At 42.9% G+C, this 17,413-nt stretch overlaps 1 protein-coding gene across 4 annotated transcripts in view; it reads right to left on the reverse strand.

Annotated features, from left to right (window-relative positions):
* The window catches only part of TSHZ2 (teashirt zinc finger homeobox 2), a 209,008-nt gene extending 191,875 nt beyond the window's left edge, over window positions 1–17,133 (reverse strand). For all 4 annotated transcript variants that reach the window (XR_010030094.1, XR_010030093.1, XM_063172622.1 and 1 more), the window contains exon 1: window positions 16,997–17,133. Coding sequence is in view for 2 of the 4 variants with exons in the window: in XM_063172622.1 (XP_063028692.1) it covers window positions 16,997–17,036 (40 nt within the window). In the remaining 2 variants the exon portion in view is untranslated. The remainder of the gene's footprint in view (window positions 1–16,996) is intronic.
* Between the last annotated feature and the right edge of the window lie 280 nt (window positions 17,134–17,413).

The raw sequence follows: 17,413 nt of genomic DNA on the forward strand, positions 1-17,413 counted from the left end.
TAAGCTCTATGAGCAGTATTCTGTGCCACCTTCATTTATTTTTCATTTTATCTAAAAATCACCTCCTGGATGTCGCAAAAAGCAGGCATCTTATAAGAACTGACTGGAATTCAGTGTGAAGATTTTTTTTAATGCTGAGAATACACAATTTACCCAAAACCCCACTAAGGATCAAAACTTTTAGGACTGGGATGACAATCTAAACCCTTGGAAGCCATTGTGATTGGACAGAAAGACTGAACTGCATTCCTGATCCTTCTGCTGAGTCATTAAACATCTCTGTGCTACGGCTCACCCGTGGGAGGGTGAGGAGATAAGGAAAACTGCATCATAGGGAAGGTGGGAATATGAGCCTGGGAAATTCTGTTAATTCTGTAGTTTCTTGAAACTGTAGAAGTATGAAGTACTGGTATCTGAGCTGCAGAAAACCTCCACAATACTTAAGGTTCCTCTCTCACTGTTCCTAACAGAGCTGATGAAAAATGTTTTACAGTACTGTTACAGGGGAAATTAAGTGACTGTGTATCCAGCACTGATATATTTTTTATGTCTCTTCTACCAACCCCACCCTAAAGCTGGAAACCAGCTCCTTACACCAATTTAAGACACATACTGCCCCAGTACCTACAGAAACTCTAAGGTGTGGATCTTCATCCTGCCTGCTTTAGCTGTGCTGTAGGATGCACCAAGAAACTCCTCTCCCAGACCTGGCTCTTTTAAAAACCTCACATTATGGCTGGAACTTTTGTTGGATTTGTTGCACTTTCTACTGTAAGGTTATGCCAGTTTGTCATCCTGCCAGTCCTGTTTTCTGTCTCAGTCAACTGGGATAAACACTTAGCCCTCCTTTTTCTTTCCCTATTACCACACCCCTTGCCTGTAACTGGTATAGATTACATCAGAAATTCCTTGCTGAGCCAGCTCTGCTAATAATTTTTGTTCTAAATCACAGAAAAAAACCTGTGAAATGTAATCATGTCCATACTTTTGTCCATTGCAAATACCCGGAAGATGAAATTAAATCTTACAAAGAGCAATCCATCTCTTACTCAATCACTCCAGGACAAACTGAAGTGCCAGAGCAATGGTTTTACTGTGTTTGTGTGAACTCCTGTTACAGGCTGAGGCCACGGGCTGGGAATCTGCGATCTGCCAGTCCAGATGGGATTAGAAATCACTGTCACGTATGAAACGTCTGGCTCTCAATGAAATTATCTTTGAGGGGCAGCTTTATAAAGACACTTTCCACAGAAGTAGGAGAGGAGTAGAAAAGGGGCTGTATGTAACTGTACAGCTGAGATCAAATTCAATTAGAGCTGAGAGTTTGCAGCATTTTCAGTGAACTCTTTCCCTCAGCGAGCGCCGCGCTGGTTATTCAGCCTCTCCAACACCAGTTTACTGACTGCTGTGGCCTGATCACTCCTTGGGACCCGTTTTTAAAAGCAGAAGGTGGCACACAGGCATGCTGATGGCCCTGCAGCCATGTTTCTAAAGAAGTGTGACAGTGAGTGACACATGGTGACTGCAGGGCTGGCACACCCCGGCCCTTGCAGCACCTTCTCCCCACGGGCACAGGCGGCGGTGGTACCCACGTGCACACACCCAGCAAACCAGCAGCAGCACTTTATCTCCCCTCAGCAAGGCCTCTGCTCCTGGAAAACCACTCACTTCAGTCCAACCATGCCTTTTTAGCTAATTGGCACAGAGAGAAGCAGTTAAATGTAACAGAAACCAGGGCTTCTAAAGGAAGATAACATTTTTGAAGCCACGATTTCTATTGCTTTTTATTACCTTTACCTATGGTTTATATGACAAGGGGTCAGAGAACAGATGCAGATGCTAGACTGGGTGGCTGAGTAAATGAAGTCAACTTCTACAGAGAAATGCAGAAGGAAGTTAGAAGACATGAGTGAATTCACTTCAGTAGCCATATGAAGTTTTGACTCACTGCTGACTCAAGTAAAATTCCAATTTAATACACCTCCAAAGCATAACCTCTTCTAGATAAATCAACAGTAATCCACTAACCAAATACTCTCAGAAGAGAAAGGGAAATTCTGAGTAAGAGTACAAATATGAATCATTATTCTGATAATGTTTTTGTTATTATTTTTGCAGATGAATCTGAAAGCTCTTAGGACTCAATTAGGTTACCACAGCCAATAAAGATGAAAAGCAAAAGAAAGGCAGATACTTTCTGCCTAGACACCGTGGTGATGGGCACATCAGAAATGAGGTAGATTAGATAGATGAAGTAGACAGACACATCTAACTGTCCTCCAGTGCACTCATTTGTTTGACAGCCTGGAAAACGCCAACATTCCTGGGATTAAATGAAAATAGAAAATTGCATTTTCACTGTAAAGTATACATGGAACTTTCCTATGTCAGATTCTCTTTGTTAAAATAAACCAGGGCCCAACCACGTCCTCCCAGAGTGACCAAAGCACAGTAAGATAAATGACATAGAAACCAAGGCACAACCGACTGAGAGCCCTTGGGCTGTTACCTTTGTAGCCAGGTTTTAGGGGAGTGATAATGACCTGCACACACATTGAGACATTAATTTTTTCCTGAGCTCGACAGCACCAAAAATCCTAAACTGCCCATCTTGCATTGCTGTCTTGATATCGTAATTCTTTTATCCACGACTTCCAGCTTTATGGGCTGGTCAAACAATTTTTGTTCTGTGGTGCCTTTTCCCCCAAAAAAGCAAAGGTAAATATCTTGGATGCAAAAAATACAGGAGAGCACTGAGTGGAGTGGCTGTCCCCAGAGGCTGCTGGGCCAGTCTGTCCCTGTGCGGCTCTGCCCAGCTCCCAGAGCAGCACATGCACACAGTGACACATGGTTCACGCTTGTGCCCACATTCCATCCTTCCTCCAGGACGTGTGCTCCATGCAGAGCTGGCAGTGCCCACCCAGCCCTGGCAGCAGCCCTGCTGAGCCCGGGGAGCCGAGCTGAGCGACATCCCGGAGCTGCCGGGGAGAACAGCATCCAGCTCCTTGTGACAGTTTTCCCCACACAACATCACAATCAGCCAAACACACTTGTAATCTACTGCAGCTGGTGTTTCTATAATTGATAGAGATATAAAAGCCCTTTTTGCTAAAGTTGTACTTTTGTATTTTTTTTTCTTGGGGGAGTTGTGAGAAAGCAGCTACAAAAAGCAAGCTTTAAATCTCAGATAATGTAGCTCCCTTTAGAATCCCGAGCTTAAAGCGAGTAGTTACGAGTTTTAGCAATGCAAAAAAAGAGAGTTAAAAACAAACATTTATTTTACTTGACGTAGCAAAACAGTGGATTAAAAAGTTAAATCAATGTGCCGTCTGAATGGTTCCTGCTGTAGCTGCAATTTCAAATGAAATAAGAATGTTATAAAAACTCGCCCGTATTAGGCACATTTGGAAATGTCTCCTTGTAACTGTTCTTTAAGTGTTCTGTCTATGAGCACTAACAGGTCACTGCACAGGAAATGCAAAAATATGTTACATTTTAATCAGGGCATATAAAACACTGTCTAGAATGTTACATTGCCCTTGGGAATCTGAAGTAAGTAGAGGAACTTTTACAAAGTCCAGGTCACTCTCCCCATTACATCACTGTTTAAAAAAAATATATTATTAGGTTACATTACAGAGATGTCATGTATTAGAACTTTCCCAGTTGCAGGATGACGGCTAAGAGATGCTTATTTCCTTGGAGAAACTCGTAATCACTCCCTTGCTCCTCTGCTCATACTTTGTATATTGGAAATAGTGCATTTTAACTGAATCAAAATGTTTCCAAACAATTATAAAGAGGGAGGACTAATATAAAAATGAGACTGTTCGTATACTCACAGCAACAACAAATTTCAGCACTTTTACCCTAACACACACACACAAATTGAAACTATGCCTGGCTGCACCTCATAGGTGATAAAAAATGAAAGAAGGGATTTTAGCAGACATGTTTGGGAATGATTAAGGTAAAATGTCCCTAATCCAAACAAATGGAAACCCAGATGTTGATGGCATCATAACATTCCTCTGTGTTCCTGCAACTCTTTCTCCACATGATTTACATTTGTTTAACCCAAATCACAAGTTGGTAAAATCTTTAATAAGTTCACCAAAATAGCAAAAGAGTAATGCAGAGATGACTGTTTTCTAGATTAACATTCTTAAGATTTTAGTTATTTAATACATAAATGCTGGAGGTGACACAAACCAGTACAATAACCTGAAGGCAACCTGCTCTGCTGAGCCTGATTCGAGTTTTGTGGCTGACTTTCAGATACAAAGATCTGATTTATAGGAAAAAACTCCCATGGGGCAGCAAACAAAATGAAATAAAATAACATTAAATAAAATAATGCCTGTGTCTGAGTAAAACCTAAGTGAGAGCCGCAGGGGCCCAGGGCAGGTACCCACACAGCGACCCAGGGACCAGCCCTCCACCATGGGCATGTTGGGGCAAGAGAGGAGCTCTCAGACTAGCAAGCCTTTTATCTGCACAGATATCTGTGGTTGAAACTCCTGGCAGGATTCTTTGTGTTGTCTCTGAGCTGGTTTTGTACCACAGCTCCTTCAGTGACCAGAGTGCCCACGCTCCCTTCAGCTTGACCCACCCCGGCCATGCCAGGCCTGGCGCCGCCACTGACCAACACCCTGTCCCACAACCTGACACCTCCCAAACACACCAAAAATATCAAATATATCAAATATACCATTGCCACACATTCTAAATGGGGTCACCAACCTGTCCATGTGCTGCCTGAGCTCTTCCACTGTCCTGTTGGCTCTGCCATCCAAGGGCAGCCCTGCGCCTGCCCGGCACCATCTTCTCCCGGTTTCCGCACCAGGAATTGAGATTTTCCTCCTTTCCACTGGGTTTTGCACTTTTCCTGAGCTGCCTGCGCCATGCATGTGGATGGGATCTCATCTCTGCCATTCAGCTGACATGGAGGGCACAGCTCTGGCCAATTTTAAGAGGATTTTTTGACTTTTTCCCCACAGAAGAAGGTCCCGCCTCACACGCGTTGGGCCTACCGCGCTATGGCGGCCCCTCAGGCCTGGCGCTGCCAGCCCGGCATGGCCCGGCAGGGTTTGTCCCAGTTGGGCTGGATGGGTTTCCTGCACACACCTTTCTGTCTGTGAGGTGTGGATGAGCACAGGCCTTGGGACAGCCAGCTGGGAGTCCCACGGGTGCTGCCACACTGGTTCACACCCAGCCTGACCAGACAGGAGCTGCCGGCCGTGCTCCCGGCACAGCCTCACGGTCACTGTGGTGCTCTACACTGACCAGGCAATAAAGTCATGCACAAGAGTTTACCCCTGTTTGCTGTGGATATTTGATCATTTTATGCTTTCTGCCCCTCTTGTCCACGTTCTGCTTCCTAAATCTCTCTTCTTCCTCCCTCAAGGCCTGGGCTCCAGCTAAACACAAACAAAACCTTTTCATCATTCTCCTTCTGCTCGGACCCATGGCTGATCCTGCAGTCACTGCCCTACTTATCCCCAGCTCAACTGGTTTTTAAGGGAATGTAATTGAAGAAGAGAAACCAAGAACAGAGCATGTGTGGTGGGGATGGCACGTTGGAGAATGCTGTGTCACCTTCTAAAAATTCTTTGGCAACAGCAACTTTTAGGTTTTATAAGTCAGACAAATTTGGGTGGATTTTCTCAGGGAAAGCAGAAGATATCTCTGAAAAATGTTCACGTCACTGCCAGAAAGCTCAGTGGTCCCACAGCTTTGAAATAAACCCCGATGAACGTCTTCTAATTTTTTGCCAAATAACATCCTACCCTAAATTACAGGAAGAACGCTTTAAGAAAGAAAACACAGATTTTAATAATGGAAATGGTCTCTTTGAGCAGCTCAGAACTGGAAACATTAGAACCAGTAGAAATTAAACTTCTCAACAGGAAACCCCAAACAATCTGGACTATAAGAACTGTTGAGTCTATAACACAGAAGTTATTGCTGCCATGCCCTGGGCTATCCAGTGCTCCCACATCCACACAACACTGTTCTCAAGGATTATGCTGGTTGTCTGCTCTGTTCAAGATTTTCCCTATTTTTACCCTACTTTTGCTATCACATATCTGGACTTTTACTACATTCAAGGCCTGCCAGGCAGGTGAAGATGCTGAGCCCTGGGCACCAGTGTTGGCTCCTTGCCCTGCCCTATTCACTGCACCTTGCCTCTCCAGTCTGAACAACCCAGACGGAAAAAGAGCTCCTCAGACAAAAAACAAAACAAAAAAATACATCTGTAATTCCAACCACAGCAAAGGCTGATGACTTGTGCTGTCATATTTGAGCTGTTTTTTCTCATGCACAAGTAAAACAATAACCAGGCGAGGCTGAAAATCCCAGGTCTGAGTCCCTGATTCACTCAGAGCAGCCCTTGGCCATAAATTTCAGCACTGCCTTAAAAATTGATAGAAACTCTTTTTAATCATCAAGTATTCAGGTGCTCATTACCGATATATACTTTAATGATGTGCCTTTAAATTTTGGTCTAGTTTTAAAAATACAGTTTCCTCAAATTCCATACCAAATCCAAGCCCTGTAATATTGTTCAGCTGCTTTTTCCTTTCTAAGGTCTGCTTGAAACACAAAATTTAAAGAGTTTGCTCTGCCAGGTGATGTTTTGTTAGCTTTTGACAAGAGAAAATATTTAATCCCTTATTTTTTTTTCCTGCTCTGAATATTAGTTTAATTGTCACAAATAATTAAACTCTTACGAGTTAGAGACGTCTTCAGACATTTTGACAATACATATTAAGAGACACTTTAAGGCAAATCTGCACAGATCGGCTTTTATTTGTTATGCTAAACGATGATGCATCCTGATTGCATTTGTTCCTTATTTGTGTGTGCAACAGGAGACGTACTGTGAATGATCTGTAAGGAATAAAATGACAGTATTTGACAGGCTAGGAAATGTCTGGGCAAGGATACAGGAGAAGGAACCCTGAGAGGGCATTGTTTATGGAGGGGCAATGGGGAGAGACATCCCCTTCAATCTAAGGCAATGAAAGGCGCCAACAACTAAATTACAGTTAATAACAGTAAGAAATAAACATAAATTACATATACCAGGCTCGAGCTCAAGGACTTTGGACCACTAAAAATATATATTATTATATCAATTATCAACGAGAGACAAATTCCCATCCTGGGAATTTGCATACGAACTCTAATAACCTACTATTCAGAAATAGAGGCAAGTATTAATTTCCACATGAAAAGGAGCCACGGGAGAGCCTCCCAAGCCCCCAGCTCTGGAGGAGAAATCCCTACCTGGTGATTCAGCACCTCTGCTCGAGAGGGTAGCAGGTGGTCTCCCAGGTAAGGCAGATCAGCCCCATATTACCTAAGATTTATTCAGAGTTCCTGTCAATATAATGGCTGAAACAACCATTGCTGAGAGGTAATATGGTGTGAAAATAAACATAAACAACCCTTAATGAATCCAGAGGCTATTACCTGCACCATATTTCTTCTATAGGCAATACATACATCTCCAGTCCAGGCAAACAACATAAAAGTGCCCCTGACTGAGGCCCAATTCCAGTTTACACAAGAGAGGGAACTGAGGGAGGTCCGTGGGAATTTGGTGCTAAAGGCTTTTGAAAATTCAGGTCTCTCTTTAGCTGCCCATGTAAGCATTTTGACCCCCTAGGACTGCAAGCTGAGCCTCCAGCTCTATCACCAGAGAATTCCAACCTCCTCTGGCAGTCTGGGTGGAGGAAAATGTGTATGGCCTGCTCAGCTGCAATTACACCAGGTTTTACACATTTCTCAGGGCAATGCTTTACAGACAGTCACATCCAGCTCTCCAAAGAAATGCAGAACAGTTTATGGGAAGAAAAGTAACAGGAACCAAATTCTCTGCTCCTGAAACTTACCACTGACCAAAAATCAGAATGTAAAAAACTTGATTATTCTGTATAAAATTCTTGCTTAGTCAAGCTCCCTTGGCTTGGTAGAATTAACAGAGCTCTGCTTTCCCAAACCATGAGCTCTCCCATTTTTGGGAGCTCCTGGCCATGAGCAAAGTGCCTCTTCCACCAGCACAGGGAATTGCATGGGAGGGATGGAACTGCATTTCCACCTTCCCCAGGGTCCCAGCTGGGCTGATCCCTCTTCTCCCCATCACAGACCAGGGATGCCTTGAGCTTCCAGCCCAGACTTCCCTCCTGGAAATGCTCTGATGGTAGAAATGTGATCTAGTACCTCGAGCAGGGAATTGGGAGCAAACACTGCTTGACCTTGAGCAAATCAGGTAAAACCTCCTGGGTTCAATTCACCTTTCTGTACAGCTGAGGGGAAATATTCCACATCTCTGGGGTTATTCTGAGGAGTATCAGCAAGAAACCCACGGAGGAAAGGTGCTAAGTGTGAAGAAATATTGCTCCACTGCCTAACAAAGGACACAAATACGAGCAGGATCCACGCAGCTAATCAAAAGCACTGGAAAGCTTTTAAATTTTTTAGCATTTAATGCTACAGATGATCAATATAACTGCTTAGCTTCTTTCTCCTTTCCCATGTTAATTTAATGCTACTTGTACTGTGCTTATGTATGGCACGACACGGCTGAAAAACACATAAAAAAATAATTTTGGTAGACCAATACAGCAGCTGGCGCAAGGTTTCTTCGACACAAAACATAAAATCATAAAAGACCCAGCGCTTTCCTGTGAAGTCCACTCACCCTGTGGGGAGCAAATGAGTTCTTCCTATATGTACAAAGAAAATTGCAGACCTTATAAATTGTGCTGGTGATTTGCCATGCAATTCATACAAAAAATATTTATATATGGAAAATTCAGAGTAAAATCTCTCTATTAAAAATAGAAATTACTTCTGTCCAAGTGCAGGGCGAGTGATAGAAATAAGGTTGTTGTCTGCACACAACAAACTGCATCAATGTGCAGGTTTTCATTCCAATCTCCTCTAAGCAGTTTCGCTAGGAAAAAAATACATCTGAGCTATCAAGGTATTCTAGAGAATTTAATTATTTTCATTAAAAACAAGAACTGTAAGCTGCTCCTTTTTTCAACAGGAATTATGCACCAATTCCACATAAACGGACCCAATATCACTCCAGCAAAGTTGCTTTGGGAATATGTAACAGCCTTTTTTAAGTTATGAAAGCAATATTGGATGAGATTTACTACAATTTAAGATAAGTGGGTCTTAATTTTATATGAACAGAGAGACTTAAAAAGCAGGAAGGAAGAGTTCCAATTATATTGTGCTGGAATATCAGGCCCTGTGCAAAATTGCCCCTTTTCTGTTTTACATGCATAAAAACAAGCACAACAGGCTTTTCAATTAAATGAGTCTTTTGAGAGAGATGCAGGAAGAGCCAGCGAGCTCCTTAAAACTTTATTGCTTTTTATCTTTGTCAGGTAGGGCTGTGAGTTGAAAATGGCCTGTTCTTTGCAGCTCACCGTCCTTCCTGAGAGCCTTTTCTTCCTCTTTGACCCATCACTTTTAAAGGTTTCCCAAAACAGGAATGAGAGGCTCGATCTGGATTAGTTTTCCCCATCTACTCGTCAGTTGTGCTTTTCCACAGCCATGCAGAGCTCAGGATGTTTCCCAGAGTCTCTTTAGCATTGGGAGTAACTTTAATGAGCCTCAGTATCATTAGAGGAGAGCAGTTTACAGAACACAGGGAGAAAAGACACAGAAAGGAATAAGATACAGCTCTAATAGATACAAGCCATGGAGATGAAAGAACGAAGTCAGCATCTCATTTGCATTAATACAATAAAAATACAGCATTAATGTTGCTAGTTGTAAATTTTTTTTCAATAAAGTTCAGCCTGATTATATCTGGGAAAAAGGTAGGCTGTGCATTCCTCGTAGTATTTATCCTATAAAGAGCAGTTGCTGCCTATTAACTTTCTAGATTTAATTGCCACTAAAAGCAATCTCCAGGAAACTTCAATTGAAAGTCACTCCTCAAGAACCGATGGTCTGAGCTCTCAGAACTGCTTTGTTTATGGCAACACAAAGCCAGAGCTCCAATTCACACAGCTCCACTCCATCATTATGTTCAGTATTTTGTTTACTGATATTATGTGTGTGTATGTCTATAATTATACACCCAGACACACACACACCAGTTCATCACCAGAATCAGGCAAAAGCAATACTGCCAACCTTGTTTATAGAGAAAGCACAAAGCACAACCTCAAAAATCATGGGACTGGCTGAAAATGATGGGAAGTTAAAAACAGTCACTCTGAGAATCAAGGCATTTTTCTTCTGCATAAGAACTTCCAGCCTGCTTGTTTTCAAGCTCCTCTCCAGAGTGAGCAGTTTGAAATAAATTTCCTTTAAAAATGCATATTGGACACTTGCATAATCATCATCAGACTCCAGGAGCTGGAGGTTTGAAGAAAATAAACCCTAACAAAGGACTTTCAGGGGACACCACTGCTCACAGCACAGTTCTAACATTTGGGCAAAGATTGGTGCAATAATCAAAACCTGCTCTGAAGAACCGAGCTCTCCAGGTGCATCCCTCTCCCACCCAGGCACTTTCCTCCCCTCCTTGCAGGTATGGATGTGTGCATGCCTGAAAAGGATCCGTTTCTCAGACATTTAGGGCTGTTTGTTCTATTTAACTGTGGAATTTTACCAGTACTTGGGACCATCAGGCGCTGCACGTTAGAAACTCGGTATTTTTCACAATCAGATCCTGTCATTTTGAAGCTATTGTTGTGCCTTTCTTTTTCCTAGGGCAAAGGGGGAAAACATTTCTTTTAGGGAAACAAAGATTCTCTTCATTTTTCTAAATGAAACACTTAATGCAACAATTAGATCAGAAGACCAGTTTTTCCACTTCTTTTTTTTTTGCCAGAGAAGGCTCACAAGGTAATGGATGAAAAGCCAGCAACAGTTGAAGAGGGATGTGTAAATCTAATGGGAAACACTGTGCTTCTGTGATGCTTTTCTCCTTGAAACCTTAAAAAATACACGGTTTGCTGTCAAGGTACTTCTGAGTTGCAGAAGCCGTTATTATAACACGGTAAAAATTACCCTGTGCCAACAGCCTCGAGTGAGAAGCCACCTTAATGAGAAATAACTGCTTTTAGCCCCTAAAAGCACATGGAACTTTCAGGCTTTGGATTTGCAACCCCATTTTCAGGCGTTTTCCGGTGCACATGAACATGAACACCGTGCCTTAAAAAAGGTTTTTTTAAAAGCCCATCTCACCTCCTGGTACCCAGAACCAGCGCTCAGTCATTAACACAGAGCACAGAAACGTGACTGGGGAGGGAAGTTGGCCGAGCAAGCAGAATATCTCAGTCATCCAGCCTTCAGGAAAGAATAGCTCACTAGCGTTAGGAACAGAAGTTCCAAGCAGAACTGGCCCTGGATTCAAAGCTTAATGGAAGAATCTGGTCCCTCTTCAGAGGCAGAATGCTTCTCCAGGAACAGATATATTGGATTTTGTAGGTGAACAGCCCAGTCTTACACAGACAGTCCTTCCACAGGCCAGTCACCCACTGAAGCAAAGTGCTGAGCAAGAGCTGCTGAACTGGGCCCACTCTCATGTAAATGATTGTAATTAAATAGGTAATGAAAAATCCCTGCTCTTGCATGAATGAAATGGAAGATTTCAGCTCGGAGTGTAATGTGGTTCCACTTGGCTCCTGTATCAGATTGGGAGACAAATGAAAATGTCTCTCTGCTTGCGTGAGCACGCTTTGGAGGTAAAACTTCACAAATATTTTCATTTTGCAGAGAAGAGGGAAAAACAAAGGCTTATTCTAGCAGCAAAGTCTGTAAGATCCCACCTTTTTAAGGCAGAACGTGGCACACACATCTCAACCCGAGAAGCATTAAACAGAATTTGAATAATTTTACTTTGCCTCTGCTAATAATACGTCATCCAGTGGAAGAACCAGGCCTTATTCTCCCCTCCACCAGCTGACATGATATTTTTTTTACATTTGAGCTCTTAAGATCTGCACAATAGCTTAACACAATAAGTGTTTAGCCTCTGGTTCCAACTGTAATTGATAGAGTACAGTTCCATTCCCTCTGCTGCTGCTAAGTTGGGAATTGCAGCCACAGCAACTGACAGCTTTTTTTTCTCCGCGAGTCTGGAGTTGCTCTCTGGGAGTGATGTCCTCATCGGGATGGGAAGGGAAATGACGGCAGAAAAGCTCACCCTGGGCCTGTGCTACCGAGGGACTCCAGGGACCTCTGCTAGGGGAGACAGCTCCTCGAGGTGGGTGATGAAAATGAGAGCAAAAATCAGGAGGAGAAAGCTCCGGCAGGAAATTTCCAAAATGCTGCCGGTTTGGAGAAAATGGGCTTCTCAGAGAGCACGGAGGAGGGAGAGCAGTTATGCACCAGAATTTCTGACAATGGACACGCTTTCAAAAGTGCTGTAAAATTGTGTCATTTGCTGATGGAAATGTCTTTTGTTTCCCAGTCCCGGGGGCTGAACTCTGGGTGCACCCCGCTCTTCAGATAGTGGGGAGATACTGGGCTAGGATAAATGAGAGGAAAATTGAAATAGGGAAATAGGCACTAAAATGAACGAGATTTCAAATTGTCCCGTTCAGGCCTGAGTTCTGACACGGGAAAAAAAATTTCCGAGCAGCTTTGGGCTTAGGAGCCGACTGCAGAATTTAACGCAGATGGCGACTAATTTTGGTGCCTCTTTAGTTGCAAAAGTACCTATTTTTGAAGATATTTAATTAACCAGGATTTAAAGGCTCCTCTTGTTTGTGAACACCTTGGCCTTTTTGTCATCTGTCAGCATTGTGATGTGCACTGTAAGTGAAGGGTTCTGAGGCATGAACTGTTTAGGTGGTTTTGATGTGCAGTTGCTTTTCTGGAGGATGTTGAAACAAAACAGTGCTGCCATTTCTACAGTTTCATTCAGCACTGCTTCCTTGGAATCTGCTGCCATTGCCCCTGTTAACAAGGATACAAACAATCCTGGAACAGCCACAGTGCTCCTGGATACTTTTATAGAGATATCTGGATGCCTTTCACCATAGAAATACAGGGAGCAAGCCTTGCTGGTTATTTACTCTGCTCTCTGCACAAGCAGAATTTCACATTCTAAATACAATCCTGGTTTAAATAACCTTTCCTACTAAGGTGCAAGCTGCAGCTTTAAAGAACTCCCTGCTCACCATCTTCTGCTTGCTGCTCTATGAGGACTCTTCCAAAAACAAACCCGTGTTATTCTACAGCTCCAATAAACAGAATAAATGTCCCTGAGTCCTGCTTCTGCTGTACTTCTCCCCAGCTCTGGTTGTTAGCTAGTCTGTCGGGGCTGAGACAGAAAGAAAAGAAGAAATATAAAATTTCACCCGCAAAGGGCGTTAAGTCCAGATTCCTCTTTGCAGGCTTTAGAAAAGCAAACTACCAATTCATGATCACAAAATAAAATATGCACATTTAAACAAGCTGCAGGGGAAAGGAGAGTTTAATCCAGTGAAATTGTGTTTGAAAGCTATTTCATACCCCTAGGAATAAAATCTGAATAGCAATTCTGCTTTGCTTCCACCCTTTTTCCACCCTCCTGTTAATATATTACCATTTGTTATGGGATCGTTACGAGACTTTTGCCGCAGACGTGGCTGCATTTTGCTGAAGGATGAAGGAGTTTGTGGGCCCGAGCCTCCTCCTGCTCACAGGAGCAGCCAGGACTCAGTGATGCTTCAGGGGAGCGATGTTTGATTCGCACCTGAGCGGGGAAAAATTGGCCCCGTTTGTAAAGCCTTGGGGTGGGAGCCCCAACACACACGGGCTGCTTACTGCAGACACAGGTCCCATCCTAAAGCTGCCTCTGATGGAAAGAGCTGCAACTCTCTGCCTCAAGAACTATCGACTTGGCAAGTGACGCTCTCAAAAAGCAGGGATGATTCAGAAAAGATTCGGCCCTGCAAAGATCAAAATGCGTTTGACATCGTTTCGGTGTTGATGTGAAATAAAGTGGCTCTAAAAGAGTAACCGGAGAGCAGAAATCCCCATCATCACACATAAATAGTGCCCCATTTATCCAATTACACTCCCTTGTTTCATTACAATGCTCTGGAATATATTTCTTAGGAATACAAGGCTTAAAATTAATAATAGAAAAGGACAAAATTGCCACGTATATTTCTCTAGATAGATTTTCATCTAACAGCAGGACCTCACTTCTGATTCACTTGCTGGTTCTCTCTAACCTTTACATTATTCATTAATCAAACTCGAAACCTGCTTTCAAAGTCAGTGCATGGCAGTAATTATTTACAGTTGTGCATAGTATTTAATTTTAAGCAATGACAAAAGCAGACATGTCCAGAATCATAAGGCTTATCATTTTTCTTCCCTCGGAGGTGAACTATCTGAAGAAACTAAAAGTTGCAAACTTCTCTTCAATATCTCTGCTGCCATCAAGACAAAATACAGTGCAACTGATACCTTTGAACTTGTACAACTAAAAATAAATAAAAGTGAAAATTAAGTAATATATTATGTATTAACTCCTTTAAATAAAAGGACTAAGGAGCTTTGCTATCAGCCTTGATGAGAGATACATTTCTTATTGCACAGTCTGTCTCCTGTCACTTTGAGGTATTTTTCACCATACAAAACAGAACCTCAGTATTATCCCTGAAAATGAAAGTCAGTTTTAAGAACTATATACAACAGGCACGTCTGCTCTTTGAAACTCCCCCCTACCCCCCACAAACAGACAAATACAACTTCAAAGCAGGAGAACTATTGCAAATGTATAAACCTACTTCAAATAGTTCTGCTGGCTGAAACTGGACTGCATTTGCAGGATTTTGCTCACCTGAAACAACATTGATCTGAGGAGAAATCTAATCAAAGAAATGCACCACTGAAGAGCAATGCACGTTTTATAATGAGAATGAGAAAGGAGAGATCTAATTGTGGTCATATGAGTTTCTCCCTTGTCACTAAGATCTTAAAAATGCTGTAGGATCCTGGATAAAAACATCTCTTACTGTATCTCAGCAGGGAAATCCCGGGAAACAACAGCACGGGCTCTGCTCGCAAAAATTTACTTACTGTATCCTATGTTTCTAAAAAGGAACACCGTGCCCCTGCCATGAAAAGATACTATACACATTCCAAGTGAAAATTCTACTTTGAAACCCAAATAAAATGAAGCCTCCTGTTCCTGACAGAGAGAAAAAAGGAGCAGCTCTAGCACTGTCACTGTGCCGATCAGCATCCATGAAAAAGCAGCTATTTATTTATCCTGCAAGTTGAAAATGTGAATGCCTTATTCAGATCAAACCTCTTGGTGAAGAAAATAATAATAGCGACTCTGACAGCAGAGGCCTCCCGAATACACATATATATATTTATAAATTTATATAAACATGTGTATTTCTAGCAGAGCTGTTATTTATGGCGATCACCGTAAATTTGGGATCTCTGCCTGCCAGGAATCCCAAACCTGCATAGGTACATTCACTGGGCACGTCCCAAAAGCTCCTGCCTGCAGCCCATTGTCCTGCACCCAAGGAAATGCAGCCAGAGCTGAGAGTTGATAAAAGTTCTGCGTGTCCCAGTTTCTCTGGGGTGACATTTCCCCTGCATGGATCCCAAGCACTACTTCACAAAGTTTATCCAAGTGTGCCACTAAACTTGCCCATACGTTTTGTCCCACATTTGCTGTGCTACGCCCAGGAAATACTCACAAGGGCGAGGGAAAAATTTTGAACTAAAGACATCAAATATGAGTTTTCTTTAAAGAACTAATGCCAGGAAGGACACAAAGGGAAAAAAGAAGGGAAAAAAACCGCCTACATTAAAAGCCAAACAAGATAATAATTGTGCATGTCTGGCTAAGAGAATCTAGAGGGCAAGCCTTACGTCATTGGCACTTGGGTTACCATGGTGAGTGATTTATTGATATATATCAAGAATGAATAGATCAAAGGCAGCAAGATGACAGGTGATCAATCAAATGTCAAATCAAAGCTGGCAATCAAGTGGAAAGCTGATTTTTCAGTGGGTGGGTCTGGCAGAAGAAAAATGAACTTCCATATTGCGCTTCCCAGAAACAAAACCCCACCACACTATTAAAAAAAATAAAAAGCAATTAAGGAGCCTGAAAGAAAACTCTTTGAAAAGATTTACTATACAGACCCACTCGTCTGTTTCTTTTTCTTGGCCCCCAAAAGAAAAAGAACACCCTACAATGACAAACAAAACACTTCCAAAGTTGCAAACTATTTTCTTCTGTTAAAAAAAAAAAATAATAAATTGCAAAACCACTTGGCATGTGCAAATATATAAACTCGGCTACGAAACAAAAGAAGGATTTGATTTGAAAATGTGGATTGTCTTCTAACAGTCAGAACGTTTCATTTTATTTCCTGTTGCAATTTTCACCACTGATGATCAAAGGCTGAACTTCCCCACCGGGTTCATCAGCAGAGAGAGTCCCTGTACTATTTCAGGCACACACAGCGCTCTCTCACACACACACCCGGCCAGAGCTGCCATCAGAAATACGGCGAAATAAAAGATTAAACACCCCGACCCACTTCGCGAAACACACGGATCCAAAGCGAAAGCCACCGGGAGGGGGAAAACCAGAAAGGAGGGAGGGGAAAAAAAAAAAATCTATCCTAAAGCTAAAAGCGAAGGGAAGCCCGGCTGCTTTCGGCTGAGGCAGGGGAAGGGGCAGGGGGAGAAGGGGCCGGGGGAAGAAAGTTGGGGGGAAAGTTTCGGGCGGGCAGCGGAGCGGGAGCGGCGGCGAGCCGGGGGCAGCGGCGGAGGGCGAGCGGACAGCCCGGGCACGGCAAAACCTGGCAATAAGCGGTGAAACTGGCTCCTCGGACTCACGGAGGGAAAGGGAGGGGGAGGGGGATAAATAAATAAAGATCCAGCCCGGAAAAGCAAGGGTGACCCTAAATAATAATAAAGATGGGGGGTAGGAGTGGAAGGAGTGGAGAGACAGAGGCTGTGTAAGTGGATGGCTTCTCCTTACCTGCAGCCCGTTTGGGTGCTTGCTGTTTCCTCCTTGGCATCGCTCTACTTTCTCCAATCTCACTTCTGTCCCCAGATCCGAGAGCCCTGAGTCGCTCCTGAGCCGTGTTCCTCTGCCTCTCAGCTGCTTCCCCAGCACCCCCCTCAAGCCTCCCCTGCCCCCCTCCTTTCCACTTCACTGATAGGAACCTGTTTGGTTTTTATTTTATTTTAGAAATCTAGGTTTCTTTCTTTCTCTTTCTCTCTCTCTCTCTCTCTCTCTCTCTCTCTCTCTCTCTCTCTCCCTTTTTTTTTTTTTTTTTTGGTTGGCTTTTTTTTTTTTTTTTTTTTTTTTTTAACTGTTGCAACACTTGCTTTGCTTTGATTCAAACATCCAAGCTCAGGAGCAAATGAAAGGCGCCCACAGTGCCAGAGAACG

The sequence above is a fragment of the Melospiza melodia genome, chromosome 19, assembly GCF_035770615.1.
Source record: "Melospiza melodia melodia isolate bMelMel2 chromosome 19, bMelMel2.pri, whole genome shotgun sequence".
Classification (NCBI taxonomy): Eukaryota; Metazoa; Chordata; class Aves; order Passeriformes; family Passerellidae; genus Melospiza; species Melospiza melodia.